The 12,371-nt window shown below is 35.1% G+C and overlaps 1 protein-coding gene across 1 annotated transcript in view; it reads left to right on the top strand.

The window, feature by feature from the left end:
- LOC107581630 (vesicle transport through interaction with t-SNAREs homolog 1A-like) overlaps positions 1-12,371 on the top strand; it is an 82,684-nt gene that overhangs the window by 16,678 nt on the left and 53,635 nt on the right. The window contains exons 5-6 of the mRNA XM_016267255.1: positions 5,017-5,037; positions 11,356-11,440. Coding sequence (XP_016122741.1) covers positions 5,017-5,037; positions 11,356-11,440 — 106 coding nt within the window. The remainder of the gene's footprint in view (positions 1-5,016; positions 5,038-11,355; positions 11,441-12,371) is intronic.

Raw genomic sequence — 12,371 nt, 5'->3', positions numbered from 1 at the left:
TATATATAAAAGAATATTTTCAAAAGTATTTTAAATATAGTTTCACACACGCACATATACATATGTTTGTATGAGTTTAGATGTTTTATGTTTATATAAATAAGTTTGTGTGTATATGTGCGCATGCATATGTGCATATGTTATTTAAATACTTTTAAAAATATTTCTAAATAAGTAATATTTAAAAATATTAAAACAATTTCAATTACATATAATTTAATAACAATTTAAATAAAAATATTTGTGTTTATGTAATGTATGTGTAATTAATTTTTTCAGTGTTTTTGTTTGCGTGTACATATGTAAATATTATATTACATTACATTACATTATATTCACACTCATATACTCTAAAGTAGATATTTAACATTTTCCATTTTACAATTTTATCACCTAAACAGCTGCTTTTAAAAGCAGACCCCACAATAAGTTCCTTTACTTGAATAATTACCGCATTTAATTATCCTGCTATATTTATCGAATATGCCACGTCAACGCATACTCCAAGAAAGTGTATCCGCAGGCACCTTGTGAAAGAGCCGTGAGATCATTTGTAACCGCTAAAATAGTTTTTTTTGTTTTTTGTCTTTTCCCCCCTTATTAGCATTTCACAGATGACCTTTGCACCACACATCTTACAAACATATGTAGCATTAGCCGTGATGGGTAATTGATATGCATATTCTCACCAAATTAGTGGGACACAAAAAATGAGTATGACACTTCATACGAAGTTGAGAGTAGAAGTGTCCCTCGAGCTGTCAAACCCACAGCTAGACATTGATGGTTTTATCAAATTCTTGCCAAAGGAAGGAAAAAATATAACTTGCTTTTGTTTTTTGTTTTTTCATTGACTCCCTTCTTTCCTTTTATAAAATCAGTTTATGACAAATCATATTACTTGAGTTATTTAAACTGCATTCAATGACAGCTTCTTTTATCAAAAACAATTATGAATTGTCGTGGATGACACAATAATTCATTTGATATGGATTTTTAAAATGCAGGCTTTCATACTTCATTCACTTTAGTGGCGTTTGAACAATAGGACAATAGTTTAAGAGGATTATATTTCAGTTCCTGAAGTTACTTATTCTTTTTCATATTAGCCATTCTCTAAACACTTAAAGATAATTTCCCTAATAACAAGACATTAAAGACAATAACAAGAGAGATGCTTCATGTTAGATTGCAGGCATTGATCTGGTAAATGGATGAAGTGCTTTGGGATGTTGTTATATTTATTGCCTTAGACGCAGTCAAGCTCCCCACTTTCTGTCACCTACAATATTAAAATCCTCTTTTCACACAAAGACACAAACAATAAACACGAGGGTATGAGGATGAGCAATATATAAAATTTTTATATGAATATTATAATATATTTTAAATATTAAATATAAATATTACAATATATAACAATTATAATAGATAATAATAAAAATTGTTATTTTATTTGTATATTTGGATTATTAATTATGTACTTCTTTGTTTATAAACACAAAAATACACACACACACACACACATTATAAAAATTATTATATTAATATTAACATTTATAGCAATGTACTATATATCTGTAATTAAATATTATATTATATTGAAAATATATATTGTATTATAAATGCATTATTTATTTTGTATCCCATTTTCCATGAAATAGGAAAAAATAATCTCATAGACTTTTATGTTCTGTATCAGTTTGACACATGCATTTTAAATATGCATAAATATTTTCTTAACGGGGAAAAGAAGGACCAGTTTTCTTCCCGATCAGACCTCGGGTGGTGAATTAACTTCATTTCCATTGAAAGAAAAATAATGAATTAAACTAGGGAGGCTAACACAAGACTTGCTGTGAGTGGAGTGGTCAGAACTTCAGGGTTTTTTATCGAGCGAGATAGGTGCGACAGAGCGGAGGGGAAGAGATGTAGGGGTTGGGTTGGGGGGGGGTGACTGGGGTGAGTCGGTCAATTTAATTCCTGACAATCTAAAAGAGGTCAGGATCATTTCATATAGCCCTGGCTGAGCAGATCATTACCAGTCACAAATCTGTTCGTTACATGGCGAGGATTTATAGCTAAGTAAATAGGGAGCCGTCATAAGTTCTGAAAATAGCGTGTTGGCCCGGCGATAATAGCTAAAGGACGGTTTAATAGAGTTCGGCATTTATTCGTTATCTGTATGTGGACAGAGACCGAATTGGCGCTATCGCTCTTTTTTTTAATAATGTGGTGGTCTACCGTTGCACTTTTTTCTTCAGCATCCCTCCCCCTACCCTTTCCACCCGAAACACACACATTTTTACCACACACACGTTCTTGTGTGAGCGCACACACTTTTTTTTTTACTTTTTTTTTTCGCACGCGAATACTCTGCGGAATAGTTTCGATTTCAGACACAGCAGAAGGCATGGCCACGAGAGATTGGGCAGGTTTGAGCCGGCGTGGACCAGATTTTACAGGCTACAAAGGAAGCAGATTACCACTTGTATCGAGTTCCGTATTGGAAAAAAAAATCTTTGTTTGAAAATCCGCTGATTATCATAACAGAAAAATTGCAGCAGTGCCGTTTCGAATAACAACCACATAAAAAAAAAAAACGAAGGAATGAACTCATCACAACATAATTAAACAATTTCGCGGGGGTTTTTTTTTTTTTTTAGCTTTTTGTTTTTTTTTGCCGTTTCTCGAGAAATGCTTGCGAGTTCAGGTAAAGCAACAAAAGACTGGTTGTCTGGTTTGGTTTAAAGAGGAAAAACACGGCAGAAAAGAACAACAGCAAGCTTAAAGTCTTCCAGATTCTCCTGGTAAATCCTCGGCGAGGACTCGCAATCATCCAAGCAGCACAAATATGATAGAACAAGGTTTGTTTGCTGTTCATTGAGACGGTCTGCAGGGTTGTGTTTAGCTCGGGTGGGCTCACAGCAAACCTAAATAGCCACTTCTATAGCGTATTCACAAACATTGGCCTTTTGAATAATGCAGGCAATGCATTAATAAAACTACAAAAATAATACACAGCTTGGAGCGGCTATGTAGCCTGACTTATTTCCTGGTTCTAATTGTAGAAGTAAATTTTTTTTCTACTTAATATTGGATTTTATTTTTTAAATGTCTTTTTTTTCCTTTTTTTTACCATAGCATGCTTATTGTGTTTTTAGGATATATGTAATGTAACTTTTATTCTTTTGGCACATGACCCCAATGATACATTTAAAAAAAATACTTTTTGTATTTCATTTTTATATTTTATTTTTAATAATAATAATTTTATTTCCTACGTTTTAATTTTAAATGAACTGTTTTTAATTCATTGCGTACAATTTATAGTTAAATCATTATTTATATGATGTCTTTTCATTTTTTACTTTTCTTTTTAGTCCTTATTATTTATTTATTTTATATATTTATTTATTTATTGCAAAAGGTACTTTATAGCAGAAAAAGTGGATTCCTAGATTTACTGACATACTTGAAGATGAGCTTCAACCATAGCTTTGTTGTGAACCCACGGCATATGGGAGAAAAATATTTGAATCATGCCGTCCCCACCGACAGCGGCCACCACCACATAGATTCTGCCTTTTGAGTGAGGTATTAAGTTTATAATTCATGATCCGAGTTCTGTCTCTTTTCTGATATGATAGCGAATTATTTAAAAATAGTGAAATTCAAAATGACCAGTGCACACAAAAAGAGATGAGAGGCTTTTAATAATGGCCCAGAGCTTCCCCTTAGATCTGCTAACCTTTAATCTCTGGCAAGAAATGGAGATTAAAAAATCACTTGCAATGGCTGACAAATTAAGAAACTTGTCCTTCCCCTCCTCTTCTGAATATGTTGCGTGCTGCCGATAAGCAACTCACCTTTTGCTGAGAACGGCTTGTGTTACATAAAGAGGCTGTAATGAAGAGCTTCTTTAAATGCTTAACGTACTTGATTAAGTTGAAATTGTTAGCCTCTTTCAAGAGCCACTGGATTCACAGCAAGACATGCATTCTCTCTTTTACTAGTTTTAATATTTAATTCCTAGTCACTTTATTTTAAGGTCCAATTCTTGCTATTAACAAACCATTAACTGACTATTGCCTCAGACCCCTGATTTGGTTCTGTTTAATAGTTAGTAAGGTAGTTGTTAAGTTTAGGTATTGGGCAGGATTAGGGATGTAGAATATGGTCATACAGAATATGTGCTTTATAGTACTAATAAACAGCCAATATGTTAATAATAGGCATGCTAATAAGCAACTAGTCAATAGTGAGAATTGGTCCCTATACTAAAGTGCTACCCAATTCCCTTTCGTCAAAAATGAATTACCCATACATGCATTTCTTTTTTTTTTTTTTTTTGTTCCATGGGAGGTTGTTTCCATAATAAGGTGCAACCGCTTGGCTTTATGTTTATGTATACACATTCGTCCCTCATGGGCCTAATGCATAATACACTCTAATTTGACATTGATAGCAAGTCAAAAATGATGAGCACGTCCTGTAATAATAAAAAGGAGCATTGCTTGGTGTCACTTTCTGTTTCTTAGCCCAGAAGTAGGAATCCTGCGGAGTTGTTGTTAAGAAGCCTAAATCCTCAAAGCTTCTATTCTTACTGTACGAAGTCTGTATTACTGTACCGACTTAAACGCTAGTGTTTTTCCCCCCTCATGCCATATCAAGTGCTGTGATGTGACTGTTTCTCTCCCCCTCTTCCTTGATGATGATAGTTTAGATGTCGTGAGTTGAGAAATCCATTCCCAGTCTCTTTGTTTAATGTGACAGCACAAGAACTTGATCTTTGTTTGTTCAAAAAAGTCTCGTGTTTAGCTTCTTTTAATGTGTTTGTCTGTGATTTCTAAATGCTAAGCATGCAAACAGATAAATCGTCAAGGTTAATTCTGTACCCAGCCGCATGACTGATCTGCTTCCTGCCATGTCTCGGCTTTTTATCTATCTCTCTCATACTCTTTCTCCCTCCCTCTCTTTTCCTCCCTCCCTCTATTTTGTGCCTTCATGTGGCAGTTGATAAAGTTACGTGAAGAGGTAAGTGCTGCTCTTCCTTCCCGTTTTGGTCTTCTCTTTTTCCCATGGATCCTCCATTCATTTTCCCCCTTCGTCAGAATAAAAAAGGCCTAATCTGATTTTAAAGTCTCTTTTGATTGCGCTCAAAATTAGGCTCGTTTCTACATACTGCTCTATGAGGAAATGAATCAAAGCTGTTTCACACCAAACCTTAAAAGATTTAATCAGCTTGTCAAAACATTCACTCAAAATGAAAATGCAATAAGACATGCTGTTATCTGGAGATCTGGATATGCTTTTATTCTCTTTTAGTGATGGGTCATGATGGTCAACTATTCGTCCAACACTATTTGATTAGTGAGGTTAACACTATTTTTTTCCCCCATTAGCATGCCGTGCTTTAGCTGTTAAGTAGTCTGCATGGTAAAATTGTGACTATATTTAAACCATATATTTAATTAGAAATGTCAAGTTAAAATATTATCACAGTTTCATTTAACCATCTAGCTGTTTTTGAACACAGATGCATCTTATAAGGCTGATGTTATATTCTGTGCTATTTTGTCTTAAATTTTAAACAATGAAACAATAAAAATAAGTTGTAAGCTAAAAAACAATCAGTTAAAATCTATGTTAATTTTGAGATTTGTTAAAGATTATATTTAAACAGTCTTATTAAATCTTATTAATGTTTTTAAGATACATTTTAAGTGAATGTTAGATGACAGCAAAAGTAATCTAAATATACACATAGAGGAAATTATCATATATTTATACACACATATATATATATATATATATATATATATATATATATATATATATATATATATATATATATATATATATATATACACATACACACATGCCATTCAAAAGTTTGGTCAGTAATTTTTATTTTATTTTGTTTTTATTTTTTGAAAAAAAAGAAGTTTTTATTCAGCAAGGATGCATAAATTCATCAAAAGTGTCAGTAAAGACATTTATAATCAGAGAATCCTACAAAATTTTCCACAAAAATGGTAAGCATCACAACTGTTTTCAACGTTGATATAATACATGTTTCTTGAGCACCAAATCAAGATATATGAATGATTTCTGAAGGAGACATCAGGTGACACTGAAGTAATGGCTTCTGAATATTCAGCTTTGCCATCACTGGAATAAATTACATTTTGAAACATATTCAAATATAAAAACATTTCTTAAATTGTAATAATATTTCACAATATTACTGTTTTTACTGTATTTTTGATCAAATAAATGCAGTCTTTTAATATAAACATAAGGCACGGTTTTTAGAAACATTAAAAAATCTTGCTGTCCCCAAACTTTACAATATGTTAAGTGCTAATTTCATTTATATGTGCAATTAGATCACCTTTGTAATATGTTTTACAGAGCATTTATTTTGAAAGTAATACTTTGAAGTATTTTCTTACTTAAGTAGTATGCAGCAGGTGTAAACTCATTTACACCATATTAAGTGAAGTATATTTAAGTGTTTGTTTACACTTTTTTGGCTTTTACCAGTAATTTATTAGCATACATGGCTTTAAATATACAGAGTTGTGGATTTTCAGCCAATTGCCGTGTTTTCTTTGTGCACCATTAGGAAGCAGCCCACAGACGTTTCCCCCCACTCAGTGGATGAGAATGCAATAGCCTGCCTTTTAGTTCGAGATAAGGGGAAGATTTGTAATGTCTTTTTGTATTTGTACCATTCATCTGACTTGGAAGTGAGCATGTATGTGGATTACGGCAAAAGAGGCCGTCGTCTCGATCTGCGTATGCTTGTGTGTACGTTCGCTCGCCGGTATCTTCATCTCCTGTCTAGGGTTGTGTGTGTGTGTGTTTTGTTGTTTGGATTTGGGATTCCCCTATTCATAGACGCATGCAGACACACACAGACTACAATATCTGAAGATCTTCATTCATAAAGGAAGCCTCCTCTCAGTGGAGGACTGGATAGCACTGCATCATGCTTCTGCCTGCCTTTGTAAAGACGTTTAGTTAGTGATTGCTTATCTTTGAAGATAACAGTATTTACAATGCAAATTTCTGATCCTTTTTATCTTGGAGAAATTGTAAAGGCGCATTAAATATTTATGGATGGAAAAATGAAAAACCTTATCTTCGCTTCTGTCATCTTATGAAAGTAAAACGACACTTGCATCATTTTACTAATTCATACTACTGTATGTATGTGTCATCCTGTTATGTACTGTAAAAAATAACAACACAAATTCAAATATAATGATCTAAAGTGCCTGATGATTTTCTGTATTCTTCAACATCTCAAAGCTACACCAGAAACGTTCAAGTAAACAATACAGAGCATGCTAGAAGATCACCTTTGCTCAAATAGGAGAAAAAATTGAGCAGTGCCTCTGCTTTGGAGGATCTTTGTAGACTCTTGTGTCTGTGTGTGTGTGTGTGTGTGTGTGTGTGTGTGTGTGTGTGTGTGTGTGTGTGTGAACATCAGTATATTGTTTAGATTTCTTCACTTCCTATTGCTGAATGATCCCATTTGTGGAGCCACACCACCTCCTGCATTTATAATTTACAGCCCCTCACAGTTCTGCGTTCTTTGCTACCTTGACTTGTGTGTTTCTCCTTTTTTGTTATTGTTTTTCTCACATGGCCAAACAAAATGGGAGTATAGCATTTTTTCAGCCTTGGGTCAAAAGACACCTTCAGTGGGATCAGCCACCCCTTGTTTTTACCCCAGAATGTGTATACACTTATATGTGTATAGCTGCTTTTAAATCACGTTTTATTTTTTCCTCCCATTTTACTGAATTTGAATCAAAGCCTGTGCAGCTTATACACACTTAGCCTGTTTTTAAAACTGTACTTTTCCTCAGCTGGAAAACATGTTTAAATATTTAGCACCCTTATTCACAGCTGTTTGACACTTGTAATTCCTTTTCTTACAAGTCCCAAACAAACGGTGGAGAAGATCACACATAGTCAGTCTGAATCATAGCTGTCATCATTATTCACTTTGACTGTGAAAATTGCGATTGTAAGCGCTTGTGTTTGATTTGAGAGAAGGGAAGACGATTCTTTTGTCACATTCGCATTGTTCCTGGGTTCCACGTTAATAACTTACAACTGAAGTGCGGTTCTTCACGAAAGAAAAAGAAATGGCTAAGAAAAAGAACAAACAATAAAAATTCTCGTTTATAGTATCTAAGAACGTCTTTGTAGAAAAAGTAGGTGTCAGATAAAAAGACATACATACATTGGCACAAATGAGAAGGGGCGCACGCAGAGGCGGTCGCAAGCGCACCAATATTTATCATGCCCTCTTTAAAAGAAGCTTCTGTTGAACTCCATAAGACCAAAAGAGAGACAATTTTGACAGTCCTGCCGCTCCAATAGTGAATAAATCAAGAAAAAAAGAGGTTTCTTTTATTCAGGTCATTTTGGTCTATGAAAGTGAGTGATATGCATCTAGGACTTTTTGTTTTAAGTATGTGAACTGATATGTCTAACGTGCTTTGTTACTCATAATCATCTCCTTACGGGTGCGTTTGGATCCAAAACGTGGGACGTTTATCGAAAACAAATCCGCTGGAGCAAGGTAATTCGTTTTGATAGGTGATTCTTTCACATTTTCAGGAAGTCGCCATTTCTCCGCGCCGTTGTCGTCACTGCACCTACGCGTTACCTCAGTGTGTGTCACCCCTATTCCCCCGCACCCCACACACGTGCACAATAGACATCAACAGCCCACCCTCCCTCAGAAAAACAGACCGACTGAGGGAGTGAGAACAAGCGAGGGAGAGAAATTCAAGAAAAAGCTTTGAAGTGGCTTTCCGGCGCGCGAGTCTGCTGGCCGTCTCCCCGAGACGTGTCACCTTTGCCGAGAGGGAATAGGAAAATCACGTTTCGAATGGTAATGATAACATACTAATCACTTGAGCTCTTTGAAGATGGGGGAGCGAGCTACTCTGTCAGTATCCCCGGCTGCCTTGTGCTTCCAGGCACACAGGCACATCCCTGGTCTAGGTGTATTAGTTTAAGCGGTGCATGTCAATACGTCCCCTCTATCTCAGCTCATCCAGAGGGGCTCATTAGGCAGAGATGGCTCCCTTTTCCCCATATGCACTCCCACCCCCGTTCTCTCCTCTTTCTCTCTCCTTCTCTCCCTCCCTTTATTTCCCACTAACACCCCCTCCCTTAAACTATTAAAAAGTATTTCAGCTATTTTAAATGACATCTGTCAACCGAGAGGAGGAGAAGAAAAAAAAGTTCAGACAGTTTTTTTTTCCCTCTCTCTCTTTCCCTTCTCTGTGATTGTCAAACTTTGAAAAGTGGAATGTCGTCTATTTTTCATTTCATTTCCTTGGAGTGATTAGCCGCTATGTATTTTGACAGGTTAACTAGAACTGGAAACTTGTTTCTCTCGCTTTTTTTCCTCTGTCTTTATTCTTTCTGTGCATGTAAATAGGAATAAAGGTTAACGTCCTTTAGAAATATAGTTGCCTTTCTCTATTATGTATTTACAAATAGAAATTTAGTGTTCACAGTCATAAATGATATGACTTGCCAGTAAATAGTGCACGAATCTTAGTTTTTTTTAGTATCTGCAGTGGGGTTCAAAAGTTTAAGACTACAAAGTTTTAAGAAAGTTTTAGGATTGTGCCAAATTTTAAACAAAGAAACGATATGATGTGAAATTAATGAGAAATATTTCAGATTCTGAACAATTTTAAGTCACTAATACGTAAGTGTAAATTTGTGACATTGATCATGTGAACAACTTTGTACTGACTGGCAATGTTCCATTGATGCACAAGATGCTCTTTGGATCATTATCAAATCATGCTGAATCACATGATCATCAGGTTTTAAAGGGAAAAAAATGGGGACACGCTAAATACATTCTGAAATTCATTTTAATTTTTCACTTAAATATATTTTTTACAAGTGAACTTTTGGATTGCACTGTATTTGATTTTTAGCACTTCTATATTTACTTTTATGAGATATCTAGTTCTATATAAAATACACTACCATTCAAAACTTTGGGGTCAGTAAGTTTTTTTTTTTATTTAATTTTTTTTACTTATGAAATTCCACAAAAATATTAAACAACACTTTTTTTCAACTGTTATAATATTAAGAAAGGATACTTATGCACCAAATCATCACATATGCCATCACAGGAATATATTCAATTTTAATTTAATTATTTATTTGACAATACATTTTTTTGTAATTGTAAATTGTAATAATATTTCACACACCGTTGTTATTTTACTGTATTTTAATGTTGTTGTTATTTTATGTTCTCAAAACATGAGTCTGAGAACACTTCAGTGTTTTCAGTATGGCATCATTATTTGAAGGACATGTAAATGCTGCCCACAGTGTGCAATATTAATGCATCTGGCCCTTGACCATGATGTTCATTTTAATCTTACATTTATGACTTCTGACTTTGTAATTCTGTAACTCAACACAAGACGAACCAACCTTTCCTTGAAAAAGTTTACACACCTTGTTGGTTTGCATTATTTACAGTGATCCCTAAAACATCCAAACTGCACTGTAGAGAAACCAGCAAGTGTTTTAGACTAAAGTGTCGGCATACACTTTTAAAAAATACAGGTTCCAAAAGGTATTTTTTTCACATTGATGCCATTAACTATTTTGGGTTCCCCAAAGAACTTTCAATGGAACAATTCTTGCAAGAACCATTTTTTTTTCTTAGTGTGAAGAACTTTTTAATAATCTCAATAACCTTTTTTTACTATAAAGAACCTTTTGCGCTATGTAAAGCTTCCATGGATATTTAAGATTTTCATTTAACCGTAGATGCCAATAAAGAACCTTTACTTGTGAGAGTGTACACAACAAATAAATAACATAGTGTAACAAGGTTTATGGTGGCATCCTGACCTTGTCAGACTAACAGATATTGGGTAATCTGAAGCAACATTTGAAAATATATTACAGCTCAATTAGCCATCCCTCCCATGCTAATCTTTGCCCTGGTTTTAAATGTGATGTAATGAGATCTGGCAACACCTTCAGAACAAAGCCACTGCAAGAAGGAAGCCTCAATTAAGAAGAAAGAAAGGTGTTAGATTGGAGCTCCGTCCTTTTTTTGCTTTGGAATTTGCACGAAGATCAGTCCAATTTATGAAAACACAACTTATAATTAGATGTTCTCAAATCAATGTATAAGTTAAATTAAAACTAAGTGGTCTGTACCCCTTTGTCCTAGTGTGTCTATTATTGTGTGTTGAATATGTCTCTGTAAATAATGTCCCAGTCTTCTCAATCACTCTCATTGTTTTCTTTCCATCTGTGGTTTGTTTTCAGAGAGCACATCTGTTGGACAACACAGAGAAGCTGGAAAGGTCATCTCGGAGGCTGGAAGCTGGCTACCAGATAGCAGTGGAAACCGGTAGGCATTCTGGGTTGGGGAGTGAGCGACAGCAAATTGTCTCGCTCGTATGCGCGGTAAAAAGAGAGAGAGTGGGGAAAAAACACCTTGACGACTGGTGACATTTTCAGGAGCACATCAAAGAGAAGCAAGGGAGAGAGAGGTGTAGAGCAGCAGCCGCAGTACTGTTAGGCTCACACAAAACACACCACCTTATTTCCATTCACCTACCTGTGCGCGCGTGCGTGCGTGTGTGTGTGTGTGTGTGTGTGCGTGTGTGTGCGTGTGTGTGTGTGAGAGAGAGAGAGAGAGAGAGAGCGAAAGAGTTTTTAATATGGGTACCAAATGATGGCGTGTCGACTAGAATAAACAACAACAGCCTGCCTCCACCGTCCTGCAATTTTTCAAGCTAAATAAAGACCGAGATCTTTTAATAAACTGATTTCTAAATAAAGCACCTTAGACGTCATCTGATTCGCACCTGTCTGAAGGTTAGTTTTTATCTTTAAATACAAGAAAATGAACAAATTTAGATCTGAAATAGATTGAATCAGCAGTCTTTTTTTTTTAGCCTGGCTGTCACCGTGTTGTTGAAGCAGAGTGTATTCCTCAGAGACGTATCAAAGCTCATTCTTCAAGAAGCTACTGGCTTTCTTTGGCTTCTGTCTTAGTTTTGAAAAGTTTGTTAATTTACTCTATAATGGCAGGGTGGCTTGTGCGTGACGTCGACACAGTTAATAATTCAAATCAAGAAAGGGTTGCACAGACCACTGGCGGTTGATGTCTCGCAAGAACAACTCACAAATTCATAAATGCAATCTGCATCCTCTGCTGAAAAATTTAGTTTCATTTATTTTGGATCCTCTCAAGCCTGTGCTTCATTTTTTTTTTTTCATTCCTGCCCTGCTTAAGATTATTATATATATATATATATATGTGTATGTATATGTAT

Source organism: Sinocyclocheilus grahami, unplaced genomic scaffold (genome assembly GCF_001515645.1).
Source record: "Sinocyclocheilus grahami isolate Dianchi unplaced genomic scaffold, SAMN03320097.WGS_v1.1 scaffold36.1, whole genome shotgun sequence".
In the NCBI taxonomy this organism is placed as follows: domain Eukaryota; kingdom Metazoa; phylum Chordata; class Actinopteri; order Cypriniformes; family Cyprinidae; genus Sinocyclocheilus; species Sinocyclocheilus grahami.
This window is presented reverse-complemented; position numbering and strand designations above follow the sequence as displayed.